At 42.8% G+C, this 14,612-nt stretch overlaps 1 protein-coding gene and 1 pseudogene across 1 annotated transcript; both read left to right on the top strand.

Annotated features, from left to right (window-relative positions):
- The first annotated feature begins 725 nt into the window (after positions 1-725).
- Positions 726-4,447, top strand: LOC117489306 (CD209 antigen-like). Its single transcript, XM_034138550.1, has 6 exons — positions 726-920; positions 1,073-1,189; positions 2,081-2,332; positions 2,430-2,593; positions 2,753-2,889; positions 3,423-4,447. The coding sequence occupies exons 1-6, from the start codon at positions 809-811 to the stop codon at positions 3,571-3,573; spliced, it is 933 nt and encodes a 310-aa protein (XP_033994441.1). The 5' UTR covers positions 726-808; the 3' UTR covers positions 3,574-4,447.
- A 1,401-nt stretch (positions 4,448-5,848) lies between these two features.
- LOC117477309 overlaps positions 5,849-14,612 on the top strand; it is a 44,525-nt pseudogene continuing 35,761 nt past the window's right edge.

Genomic DNA, 14,612 nt, shown 5'->3' with positions numbered 1-14,612 from the left:
TATGTGTCCCCGGTGTTCCAGGGAACTCACCAAGTGTCAGAAAACACAACCCTCTCTATTTTCCTCCATACCCAAATCTCTAAAAAAAGGGGCTGCAACGGATCTGATAAAAACTGATCCAGATTTGAACACTGTCCTGACGTCAGGACAGTGGCGCTACGGCTATTGGGCCAACTCCACCAATCAGGAGGAGACAGCCACGGCCATTGATGTTCGAAAGCCCTGGAGACGCTGTAGTACATATGCCAGGCCTGTAGATGGTGCTGTTCTCACAGAATCAGCCCTTGCAAAAACAGAGCTAAACAATTTCAAATTCAGCGAAATGAGGCATGGCAAAATGCATGATCTGTTTGGTATTTTGAAAAAAAAAAAGTATTAATATGCCTTATATAGGTATGGTCCTACACTATATTATTCAAATATAGCATGATAGGTCCACTTTAATGTAATAAAAGTGCCACCTAAATAAAATAAAAAAATGCATGAATGTTTGTTTACATAACTGATTTTGTGATCAGACAATGACACAGCTCTTCAAATTCAAGCATCCCCCTGTAAATGTTTAACAAATGAACTAGATTTTCTGTTTGTAATGATGTTCACACACACACACACACACACACACACACACACACACACACACACACACACACACACACACACACACACACACACACACACACACACACACACACACACACACACACACACACACACACACACACACACACACAGGGCAAGGTCCTCACAAATAGTATTTTCTGAACAGTCACGTCAGACTAAGACTGCTTACATCCTCATAGTTAAAATGGACACAGAAATTGCAGGTACATTTGATGGTTCTTATAACAAACTGATCCACCAAGAGGACATCAGTGGAGATGAGCTCACTCTCTATTCAAACCAAGAACAAGAACAAGGTAAACGTCCCACGTCTAAAATAAACTGTAATCTGTACTTTGATACTGTTACCATATTCAAAAATATACAGTTTATTATTTTTGCTATATTGACCTGCTGTTATATTGTGTCATTTTCTTGTCTTTGCTATTGGTCCATCACTTGTGTGCAGTGTCCATGTCTGTGGTGAGACCTGAATCCAGTTTGAAACATTACAAACGGCTTACAGTAAGCCTTGCAGTGCTTGCTGTCATTCTACTAGCAGTGGACATTGGCCTGGGAGTCTATTGTAAGTCGTTATTATCCCACCATCTTGCAAAGCATTGTGGCATTGTACTATATTTTTGCAGCCTGAAAGAGGCTCTAATTTTATTTATTGCATTTAGCTGACGCTTTTATTAGTTTATGTATAAGGGTATCAAATATAGTCGAGCAAAAGGTACAGCATATGCATTCAAAAAGTAATGAAGTATAAGTACAAATTAGGATAAAATGGAAATATTCAAGTAACTTTAATGTAAAGTAGCCTACATACAGTACTTGAGATAAATGTTGCAGCACCACTGCAATTTAACTCTTATTAAAACCAATGTGTCAGTTAATTTTCAAGTAGAAAAATCGAAGTTAACACTAGAGTTAAAGCTATTCAAAGTTTGACTGTTTTTGATCACCACTCATCACATTTTCCAAAGGAAGCAACAGTTGGTGTGCTGATAAACCCACTGTTCATTAGGAAGCAAAATGAACGCCTAGCTAGCTTGTACAGTAGCATTTAGCTTAAGAGCTAGCTAGATATTTTCCTAAGGAGTTGATGGAGATAGGTTATTATACTATATGTGTTGGTAGGAACATAATAGTGTTGTTTCCTGTCAGTGCTCACAGATCAATAATGCTAATGCTGTATGACAGCTTGCATTGCAACATAACAAACATGCTTATACGATAAAATACTATAAGTTAAACTTTCTTTTCTATTGACAAACCTCAACAACAAAACACTAAGAAATAACTCACGTATGGCAATGTACTTATACAAATGTTTTGAATACCTGTTTAAATATATTATTTAATTTCACCATTTTCCTGCTTGTATTTTCTACTGTTGGCCAGTACTGTAAAAAGTGTTGTGATTTAAGGAAACATGATTTCTTCAGTAACACTAAGTCTTGACCACTTACAGATGGTAAATTTACCGATGGACAGGATACCATAATGGACATCAGTGCTGAGGTGGCCAAACTGCAGGCTGCTTACGACACTGCGATCTGGCACAGGGACGAAGCCAAGAAACAGTTGGCCAGAGAGATAAGGGAGCAGCAAATTACCAAGTGGGAGCTTGATCACCAGAAAAGCAGAAGCAAGGACTACCTTAAACTGAGTGACAACATTCAAATGGAAATAGCAGCTTTGAAATCCCACATCCCAATGATTAGTGAGGGCTTTTTTTTCCATATGATTGTGTTAACAACAATTATTTTGACCCAACCAAACCAACAACACATTATGTTTTCCTTTATCTTTGGCAACAGAAGAGGGCTGCAGACACTGTCTACCAGGATGGACCTTCATGAACTCAGTGTGTTACTACTTGGCCATCTCTGATGCTTTTTCACGAAGGTCATGGCAGGAAGCCAGACAGTTCTGTATAAACCAAGGAGGTGACTTGGCAGTGATCGACAGCAGAGAGAAACACGTAAGACTGCTATTCCATCTTTTGTAATTCTCTTTATAAGGCTTCACATGTTATTTCTGAGCAGTAAATGTGCTTGGTGTTACACAGAAACCAACAAGATAAATGAATGTACTGTACATGTTTGTGTTTGTGTTTGTTTGTGTACATTTTCATTGGCAGCTGGCAATAACTGAATTGACAACAAATTATCAAGACCCCTCTCGACCCATAGCCCACAGTGGCTTCTGGATCGGATTGAGAGACATCGAGGAGGAAGGGATATGGAAATGGCTTGATGGAACAAGACTGACCACAGGGTAACATTAACATACAAGAAAGATCTAAATTCACGAATGTGATTACTTTAGACTCAACAGGACTTTATTAACACTTACAGTATGACTTCACTTGAACTTTGATTCAAAGAAGATGAATACCTTTCTTTTAATTACCCACATCCACTTTGTCTGAAGCATTCCAACAGCATCCAATCAAATGACCAGAGAGAACCATAAGGAGCTTACGTTACGTTAAGGATAATTTGGTATTCTACAAATAATACGCCCTGGTCAACAAAAAACAAATTGCAGAATGCACAAAGTGCAGGTGGAAAAGGGTGAAGAGCACATTATGACTTTTTTAAGAATCAAAACAGAAACTATTTTCCTACCTATGGGCGTGTTCATTCTAAAAGTGCAACAGATGACTCATTGTAGTCAAATTGTGTTTTTTGGAGTTGTTGTGATACCACTTTCACATACTTACAGCTGTGGCTATAATCCATCTGTGATATCATCCTTTAAAATGAAAAAGTGATTAACAATGTGTTTCAAATTGTTATTTGTTTCAGTTACTGGAATGATGGAGAGCCGAACGACAGTGGTGGTGAGGACTGTGCAGCAACATATCCCAGAGGCAACCCCTTTAAAGCCTGGAATGATGCTCCATGCAATCATATACTGAAATGGATTTGCCAAATGACACCAAGGTCGGCGGGTTAATCTGATTTTAATTTAATTGCATTTCCTTATTTAATTAATAGTTTCAATCAGGAATTTACACCATTCAAGAGACTTAAATATTTCTTCCAAATATTTTAATTCTCTTTTCAATATTTATGTTAAGCATTGTTAAATATAATCTTTAATGTTCTTTCTATGTTTTTTTAAACTAAAACTGTGATTATTTAATTTCTTCAATCCTATCCATCTACCTATATTTTCTGTAACCTCTTAAAAGGTAGGAACCAATTTTTCTAACTTTTATTTTAGGTTTTAACATAAGCCAATATCAAGGTTTTCACTCAAAAGAACATGATCAAGTTCTGTTTAAAGAGGGCAGTGGATCTGCATTTACACACCACCGTCTGGTTATAATCAGCCTGGGAATGCTAAATGCAGTACTGCTGATGGCTGCTGTTGTCATTGGGATGTTCTGTCTAAATGATCATATAGTACATAATACTACCGGACAAACTTGAAATGTGCAATTTTAACTCCTGTGACAGTAGTATCACAGCAACTCATGATTGGCAACATCCCGAAACTGAGAGGCGGTGGTATGTGGTGGCAGAACGGATTTTGGATTGGCCTGAGTGATGTAGCGACGGCGGGAACATGGGTCCAGGTTAACAATGTAACCGAGGGGGAAACAGTGTAAGCAAGCATCTTACAGACAGCTTTTCTATTGATTTCTTAAGTTTTGTGACAGTATCATGACTCACTGGTAAAACTAAATTCTAGACTTCTTAAAAGTACTGGAGAAATGGACAGTATAATGCTGCGTTCACACCGGACGCGATGCGAATATTCGCTTCGCTCTAATCGCTTCGCTCTAATCGCTCCTATCGCATCGCTCTAAACGCTGGAGTTTCACCGCGGCTGCCAGCTGTGTTTACTCGCATCATTCAAACAAGACGCGCTGGCTCGGGAGCTACAACTACAACAAAATGAACATATTTGACCGTGATTAAATTGTAATACACGTTTCTAAATGATGCCGAAGTAACAACATACTGATACCGGTTAGTAAAAACCATGAATTAATGCTTGACAAGTCTGCAGACAAGACGGCAGGCGAAACACCTTTTAAAATGCTTGTTTTCTGAATGAAGATCGGGTCGACCAGGCTAAGCTAACGTTGTATATGCTCATTCCACACTCATAACAACGACCTACAGACATAAATAAACCAGCGACTGTATTCGCCATGACACAGACAGTCTGTGGTTTGTACTTGTTTAACTTTTGTCCAGTTTCTGAACAGATATGAGGAGCTGTGAGCTCTGTGTGCTAACTGCTAACAGCTAACGGATGATGTTGTGTGGTTGAACGTCAGTGACGGCAGGCTGAGATCCTCTCCGCTGATTGGCTTCCGCGAGAACGCGTCACGTGAATTTGACGCTCGAGTTGAACGCGGCACCGTTCAATCGCCTCAATCGCGTGATTCGCGTTGCGTCCACCGCTTCATGCGCGCCGTCGGAGCGAATTCGCGTCTGTCCGCGTCTCTGCATTGACTTTACATGTAATCGCGCCGCCCCCAAACATCGCATCGCGTCCGGTGTGAACGCAGCATAACAGTTAGGGACCTCAGAGTGGGCACTGTGCAGATTCTTAATAATGTGCTGATATCAGGGGGAAATGGTGTATTGGATACTGCCTTGAACCTTCTGTTAAGCTGTATATGTGAAATGGAGCAAACTTAAAACCTTTCAAAAAGTGGAAATCACAATAACTGGACAAATCATGTACTATATGTCTTTGTAATATCTTTGAAATAAACTGCAGCTTGATACATTAGACTATTCTTCTTAAACTGTGCTGAGCTAGTATTCTGTAATTGCCGTTTTAATGTAATAAAAGTGACACCTAAAGGAATCCAAAAATACTTGAATGTTTGTATACATAAATAATTTTGTGATCAGAAAATTAAACTACTCTTCAAATTACGTGCATCCTCCTGTAAATGTTTAACAAATGAACTTCATTTTCTGTTTGTAATGGTGTTAAAACAAACACACACACACACACACACACACACACACACACACACACACACACACACACACACACACACACACACACACACACACACACACATACACACACACACACATACACACACACACACACACACACACACACACACACACACACACACACACACACACACACACACACACACACACACACACACACACACAGGGCAAGGTCCTGACAAATAGTATTTTCTGAACAGTCACGTCAGACTAAGACTGCTTACATCCTCATAGTTCAAATGGACACAGAAATTGCAGGTACATTTGATGGTTCTTATAACAAACTGATCCACCAAGAGGACATCAGTGGAGATGAGCTCACTCTCTATTCAAACCAAGAACAAGAACAAGGTAAACGTCCCACGTCTAAAATAAACTGTAATCTGTACTTTGATACTGGTACCATATTCAAAAATATACAGTTTATTATTTTGCTCTATTGACCTGCTGTTATATTGTGTCATTTTCTTGTCTTTGCTATTGGTCCATCACTTCTGTGCAGAGTCCATGTCTGTGGTGAGACCTGAATCCAGTTTGAAACATTACAAATGGCTTACAGTAAGCCTTGCAGTGCTTGCTGTCATTCTACTAGCAGTAGACATTGGCCTGGGAGTCTATTGTAAGTCATTATTATCCCACCATCTTGCAGCACAAAAATAATAACATAAAAATATTCTCAAAGTACCAAAAGTAAACAACACCTAATATGCAGAATGGCCCATTATATAATGTAATATAGTACTATTTCTGGTGCATTATTAAATTAAAATATATCAAAGGTTTATTGTCATATCATATACACAACTATGGTGTTGTATGTAATTAATAAAAAACTAGGGTCACAGGTTCTTCAACAATGCAATTACAAGACATAAAACCCTTTTTAAAAACAACAATAAAAAAGTGCAAGCTCAGGCATTAAGTACATTGTAAAAAATGGCTGTGAAATCCACAGTTAGTTACAGTGTTTGTGCACAGTAAATTACTGTATACTATTTTAGAGTATAATACCGTGTTTCCAACCAAATATTACAGTACCTCTGGAGTTACTTTAAAAATATCAGTAGTAACGTCCCAACTGTATAAAATCTCAGTAACCAACAATGTACTGTAAAAAATCACAGTAACCAACAATGTACTGTAGACAATCACAGTAACCAACAATGTACTGTAGAAGATCACAGTAACCAACAATGTACTGTAGAAGATCACAGTAACCATCAATGTACTGTAGATAATCACAGTAACCATCAATGTACTGTAGATAATCACAGTAACCATCAATGTACTGTGGATAATCACAGTAACCATCAATGTACTGTAGATATTCACAGTAACCAACAACGTACTGTAGATATTCACAGTAACCAACAACGTACTGTAGATATTCACAGTAACCAACAATGTACTGTAGATATTCACAGTAACCAACAATGTACTGTAGATATTCACAGTAACCAACAATGTACTGTAGAAGATCACAGTAACCAAAAAAGAAAGAACCAACCGAAAAAACCCATTTCTAGAATAGCTAAAATATCTAAAATATCTTAAATAAACCAACATATTTTTCTTAATATACATAATCTTGATGCAGTGTAATTACTAGTTTGGCTATACTAGATATGTTATATACTTAGTAGATATATATTTTTAAGACCCTATGTCTTTGCAAACCGGAAGAACTACAGTACAACTGTGGCGCTGATTTGTACCAAGCTGCATAGCGTGTCTCTAGGGAATTGTAATTTTTAAATATATTAGTGTTTTTCCTAAAATTGGAAGTTATAAATACTGAATAAAAAATACACTGAGGGTTTAAGGCAGGGGTGTCAAACTCAATTTCATCGCGGGCCACATTCGCATAAAGGTTGCACTCAAAGGGCCGGTTGTAACTATATAAATATATAATATATATATAAAATAATGTATTATATTACATTATTGGCTCTGAATTGGATTATTATCGGATAGGATAATAACTTAGTAATTAACTACGTCTGAAAGCAGAAGTCCAGGGCAAATAATTGCAAGTCTCTTCAGTGCGCATGTCACAAAACGAGATGCATTGTGGGACATGTAGTTTATGGGCAACCTGCTTCTGTAAAGTGGCATGTAACCGTATAATAAACGTATTATATTCTTTGCAAGCTCTTGCGGGGCCACATAAAATGAAGTCGCGGGCCGGATTTGGCCCCCGGGCCTTGAGTTTGAGACCCCTGGGTTAAGGGGATGGTAAACACATTTGTGTAATCAGATTTTAAATATCAAATTGTGAAATGGGTGAAAATACATTTTAACCATATTTGACCCAAATTTGACAGTACCCCCAGTGTTGACTATACTCACATGATAGCTGAGGTCAAGAGCTCTCTATAACAGTATGTCCCATGTCTGTAGTCCCTTTTGTTGCTTAATTATAAGCCTTCAAACATACACCGAGGTCAAGGTTCAAAAGTCAGTATTTCAAAGCAGGAGCCATGTGGAATCTGTCAGGGTTGAGCGAAGCAGGCAGGACCCAAATGCCGAGAAAGGGGACTCGGGCAGACAGCCCGGGGGCAAAGCAGAGGCCGAGAAGGGGGACTCGGGCGGACGGCCCGGGGGCATGGTAGAGAACGAGGAGGTGGTCTCGGGAAGACGGCCCGGGGGCAAGGCAAAAGGGCAGGGAAGTCCGCGGCGGGGAAACTCAGGGGGCCGAAGACAGGGGTGAAGGCCTCAACGGGGTACATTTGGGGGCCAGGCTCGAGGGCGAAGGCAGCGGCTGGGAAAGTCAGGGGGCCGGGCTCGAGGGCGATGGCAGCGGTTGGGAAAGTCAGGGGGCTGGGCTCGAGGGCGAAGGCAGCGGCTGGGAAAGTCAGGGGGCCGGGCTCGAGGGCGAAGGCATCGGCTGGGAAACTCAGGGGGCCGGGCTCGAGGGCGAAGGCCGCGGCACTCAGGGGGCCGGGCTCGAGGGCGAAGGCCGCGGCTGGGGAACTCAGGGGGCCGGGAACAAGGACGGGCAAGAAGGCGGCAACGGGACAGCTCCAGAGGACGGGCAGGAAGGCAGCGCCGGGACAGCTCCGGAGGACGAGCAGGACGGAGGCGGGACAGCTCCGGAGGACGGGCAGGAAGGCAGTGCCGGGACAGCTCCGGAGGATGGGCAAGAAGGCCACGATGGGGTCAGCTGGATTACCGGAGCAGGAGTACAGGGATCGGGAGCTCTGGGAGCTGGAGATGGCGGGACCCCCTGTGGGACAGGAACCGGTGTCGGCCGGACAGGAACCGGAGCTGTCGGGACAGGTGTAGAGGGAACCCCTGACGGGACAGGCATAGACGGGACCCTAGACAGAACATGGGCTGGTGTCAGTGGGACCCCGGACGGAGCAAGGGCTGGTGTCGACTGGACCTCAGACGGAACAAGGGCTGGTGTTGATGGGACCACCGGCGGAACAGGACACGGTGTCGGCGGAACAGGTGTCAGCGGGACCCCCAACAGAACTGGACATGGTGTAGGCGGGATCCCCAGCGGGTCAGGATCTGGTGGCAGCGGGACCTCTGACTGCACAGGATTCGGAGCTGGCTGGACCTCTGACGGAGCAGAACATGGGGTTAGCAGGACCCCCGGCAGAACTGTAGTCGGTGGGACCCCCAACGGAACAGAACATGGGGTTGGCAGGACCCCCGGCAGAACAGTAGTCGGCGGGACCCCCAACGAGACAGGACATGGGGTTGGCTGGACCCCCGGCAGGATAGTAGTCGGCGGGACCCCCAAAGGGACAAGACAAGGGGTTGGCAGGACCCCCGGCAGAACAGTAGTCGTCGGGACCCCCAACGGCACAGGACATGGAGTTGGAAGGACCCCCGACGAAACAGGTGTCGGCTGGACCCCCAACGGCACAGGACATGGAGTTGGCAGGACCCCCAGCAGAACCCCCAACGGAACAAAGCATGGAGTTGGGACATGAGTTGGGACTTGAGAAGGGACTAGAGAAGGGAAATGAGAAGGGATTTGAGAAGGGACTTGAGAGGGGACTTGAGAAGGGACTAGAGAAGAGAGAGGGGATTAGAGAAGGGACTTGAGAAGGAACTAGAGAGGGGATTGGAGAAGGGATTAGAGAAGGGACTAGAGAAGGGACTTGAGAAGGGACTTGAGAAGAGACTAGAGAAGGGACTAGAGTAGGGACTTGAGTTGGGACTTGAGTAGGGACTAGAGAAGGGACTTGAGTAGGGACTGGAGAAGGGACTGGAGATGGGACTAGAGAGGGGACTTGAGAAGGGAATTGAGTAGGGACTTGAGTAGGGACTAGAGAAGGGACTTGAGTAGGGACTGGAGATGGGACTTGAGATGGGACTAGAGGAGGGACCATGGCTGCTGGGGCCGGAACCAGGGCTTGAACCATGGCTTCTGGGGCTGGGACCATGGCTGCTGGGGCCGGGACCATGGCTGCTGGGGCACGGGCTGGAATCCTGGCCTTGCGTTTCCTTCCATGCTGCCTTGAAGCCTTGTGGAGTAGATACCTTGTTTGTTTTGAACATCATAAATACACAAACAACAATGAATACTTACAGGTTGTGTACCCGAATCTCCCGCTGGTCCAAACAAAGTAGGAACAGCATCGTTCTTCAGTGCCCTACGCTATACATATCCGGCATGAATCGCTGAAAGGTTTGGGAAGCTTTGTTTCGTGAAAGGCTGGCAGAGGGTGTGGCCTCTGGGTATCCCCACGTCAGAGTACCCAGGAAGTAAACATTGGAAAATGAGAAATCTCCAACGAGGCCTTTTGGGGAGGTCTTTTCTGTGTTAGAGTTTTACTCGCTGCAGGGTGGACTTTGAGGGTTTTTGACTCTGCAGACCGTTTACATGCATAAAAACCTTCATAACACACAAGGGGACGGGTAATAACCGGAAAAGCATGACATGGGACCTTTAAACCAGCGACGTGCAGTCAGGGGAGGCAGAACCTCACCTGTCATACTCCAATGTAACGGAAAAACAACTAAAGAAAAACTAAATAGTAATAATAATAAAATGTCTCCACTGATCTGTGTTGTAAGTGTGATTTATGTATGATTCCAATCGCTTTTTATAGTCAAAATCAGCAAATTTGCCGAGCTCCGCTACGGGAGCGATGAGAAGTGAGGCAGGGACGTGCTCTGCCTCTCGTAAGCCCACAGTAACTTGCTGGAGCACGGGCACTAATTTAGCGCGGGCACTTATTTTGTGAGCGCGCTCAAGCCAGTTACTGTGGGGTAAGGTGAGGCACAGATGAGCTCTGCCTCACCTCAGAATGCGTCACTCCACAGAAACTGGCTGGAAAGCGGGCACTAATGGCGCGTTTCCACTACAGCGCGGAGCACGGTTTAAGAGGGCTGTGACGTCAGCGGCCCGTCTTTGGTTGCGTTTCCACTTGGCCTAGTACCGGCCGGCGGGTCCTAATTCACAGTTTTTCTGGCCTCATAAAATCGCGGGTCTAGGGCCAGAGACAACGAGGCTGAGTCGGGCTGAGTATGCTAAACTAGAGAGAGCATCGCTGGCAAGGGGGCTACAACTACAACAAGATGGACATATTTGACCGTGATTTAATTGTAATACACGTTTCAAAATGATGCCGAAGTAACAACATACTGATACCGGTTAGTAAAAACCATGAATGAATGCTTTGTCAAGTCTGCAGACAGACGGCAGGCGAAAAACCTTTTAAAATGCGTGTGTTCTAAATGGAGATTGGCTAAGCTAACGCAGTATATGCTCCGACCGTCCACACTCACAATAACGGCCTATACAGACATAAATAAAGCAGCGACTGTATTCACCATGACACAGGCAGTCTGTGGTTTGTACTTGTTTAACTTGTGTCTAGTTTCTGAACATATATGAGGAGCTGTGAGCTCTGAGGGCTAACAGCTAACGGCTGTGTTGTTTTTCTGGAGTTCTCTGAAGATCACGTCACGGCTCCGCCTACACTGCGTTACTATAGATACTACCCCAGTTCCTAAACTGTAATGGAAATGCGCCATAAAGTGAGCCAGTCCTAACGAGGCCCAGCCATACCGAGCGGGGCCGAGCGAGGCCGTGTAGTGGAAATGCGCCATAAACGCATGCCTTTTATCATCTCACTGTAGGTCACCAATGTAATGTTTGTAGATCCCTTTATTACATTTATCCTCGCCATCCATAGTCTTTAAATAACTTATTTCACGTATATATGATATTTAGGCTCGCTGGTCTCATCATACAACGGCAATGAAAAAAGCATCAGGGGAGGCAGCCATAACCTCTGCCGCACGTCACAGCTTTAAACCCACTGCAGCCTTGCACTTCGCCAGGAGAGGTCGCTGTAACTGAAGCTTCGAGAAATGAACCTATTTTCGAAACAATTGTCCAAGTGGTTCGATGCTTCATTCAAAGCTTCATTTGCCCATCACTAGTCACTTTAACTGAAGCTTCGAGAAATGTTAAGTTCTCTTGTTACGCTTAATTTGTTCCTCCTTGTGAGTGTTTTTTTTGTTATTCCAGTACTTGCTCTGTTAAGAGGGATTTTCTGTTCATTGACAACCCTTTGACTGCCAGCGCCACCATTTGGTAGAGCACATTTTGTGTCTTGATATCTTGTTGGAAAAAAAATATTCAGCCAGCTCTACCCTTTGGTTGACATGTTATGCACAAAACAACCTCTAGATGTCACTGTGGTTTGAACAGAAAGCCCTTCAGCTAGCTTCTTCTGAGAAAGTTGACATGCTAAAAATCACTGCTGAAGAAATCACTCTTTTTAGTCAACTTTTGTAATGTAACCATATAATTTTTGACATATTTTAGTGTCAGAGTACTGACTGAACATAATTAGGCAAGGCAAGGCAAGGCAAGTTTATTTATATAGCACCTTTCAACACAAGGCAATTCAAAGTGCTTTACAAAAATGGAAGACATTAAGAAAATGGCATTTAAAATCAGTCATTAAAAAGAAAATATAATAAAATAAACATTAAAAGAAAAAATACATGGATAAAAGTTACAGTGCAGTTTAAGATGTGAATAGTTCAATTAAAAGCAGCGGCAAAAAGAAAAGTCTTCAGCCTGGATTTAAAAGTAGTAAGAGTTGCAGCGGACCTGCAGGTTTCTGGGAGTTTGTTCCAGATATTTGGAGCATAATAACTGAATGCTGCTTTACCATGTTTAGTTCTGACTCTGGGGACAGAGAGCTGACCAGTCCCTGAAGACCTGAGAGTTCTGGATGGTTCATAATTTAGCAGTAGGTCAGACATGTATTTTGGGCCTAAACCATTCAAAGCTTTATAAACCAGCAACAATATTTTGAAATCTATTCTTTGACACACAGGAAGCCAGTGTAAGGACTTCAGAACAGGAGTGATGTGATCCACTTTCTTAGTGTTAGTGAGGACTCGAGCAGCGGCTTTCTGAATTAGCTGCAGCTTTCTAATAGATGTTTTAGTGAGACCTGTAAAGACACCATTGCAGTAGTCGAGTTTACTGAAGATAAAAGCATGGACACATTTTTCCAAATCCTGCTGTGACATTAGTCTTTTAATCCTAGATATGTTCTTTAGGTGATAGTAGGCTGATTTAGTAACTGTTTTAATGTGACTGTTGAAACTCAGGTCAGAGTCCATGGTTGCATTCGAATAGTCCATTTAGCTTAGGAACCTTCCTAACGGAGTGAAATGACCCGGAAGTCCCTCAGTGGCAGCCATGATAAGTGCCGTTCGAATTCTCTAAAATGAAAGGAAAGGAGGTTTCAAACTTCCTTTATAACCTCCTTTAGCTTAGGAACCACTGGACCTCCCTAACCGAAAGGAGAGGAGAAAATGCTGCCCCACAATGCCTTGCGGCCGCGGCATTTGCCGTCACACAACAGTCGGCTGTTCACGGAAACAACCGATTATGAACGAGAAATGATATCATGAAAGTTACGGTGCTTATTAAGCATTTTAAAACGTATGTGGTAAGTTGCCAAAGTGCTTTGTTTTGAACGTTCATCAGTATTATAATCAAAAAGAGAAATATGAACGTTAGTTTTTACTGAAATGATCAAATAAAGTCAACATTTCACAGTCTTTACTGAGCTGTGTGGGGTTTGTTCAACTTTTAAAAGATGTTTGAATGGTGATATACACAGTGATAGATGTTAAGGACTAACGTTTATAATAAATACATTTGTATTGATTTTAAGATCTTTTCATACAATCATACGTAGGCTATTGGGATCATTTGTATTAATGTGGACCGGAGGGAGAGGGTGACGAGCATAAGTTTCACTTTCCTTTTTTATTTCAATTCCAACTTTGGTCATGAAGAATATGTTTCTCTGTTGTCCCCGTTCATAAAGCATAAAACAACAGCATCAGAGCACGGTGCAGAGTCTCTAGATGAGTTTACAGTAGTCCCTCGTTCTTATTAAACATCCATGTTGTAGTCCGCTGTCTAGAAAACTGTAGTTTCCATAGTTTACCCACAGCAGCAGGCGCACATTTATGACCTCCGCTGGCGCATCATAAACACGTCGGATAGTGAAAGTGCAGTCGGATTCTCTAAAGTACCGCAGTCTCTTCTCCTAAATCCTTTTGAATTCTCCTATCCACTATCCCTTAACCCCATGACGTTTCACTCCGAGGTCAAGGAATAGACGATAGGGTTAGAACTTAGGAGCTGTTTTTTTGGAGTATTCGACCGCAACCTCCGACTACACCTAGATTTCTGGCTTTATCTGTTGTTTTGAACATTGCAGACTGAAGCTCAGCGCTAATTTTGATACGTTCTGCCTTGGCTCCAAAAACCATTACCTCAGTTTTATCTTTGTTTAATTGGAGAAAGTTCTGACACATCCAGTCATTGATTTGTTCAATGCACTTACTCAGTGTTTGAATTGGAGCATAATCTCCTGGTGAAATTGTTACGTAAATTTGTGTGTCATCCGCATAGCTAGATAACTTGATGCACAAAAAAAGTTTTAACAAGGTTGTAATTATTTTTTTGAAAATATGCTCAACCAACTGGTCAAATTGGCC

This window comes from Trematomus bernacchii, unplaced genomic scaffold (assembly GCF_902827165.1).
Source record: "Trematomus bernacchii unplaced genomic scaffold, fTreBer1.1, whole genome shotgun sequence".
In the NCBI taxonomy this organism is placed as follows: domain Eukaryota; kingdom Metazoa; phylum Chordata; class Actinopteri; order Perciformes; family Nototheniidae; genus Trematomus; species Trematomus bernacchii.
This window is presented reverse-complemented; position numbering and strand designations above follow the sequence as displayed.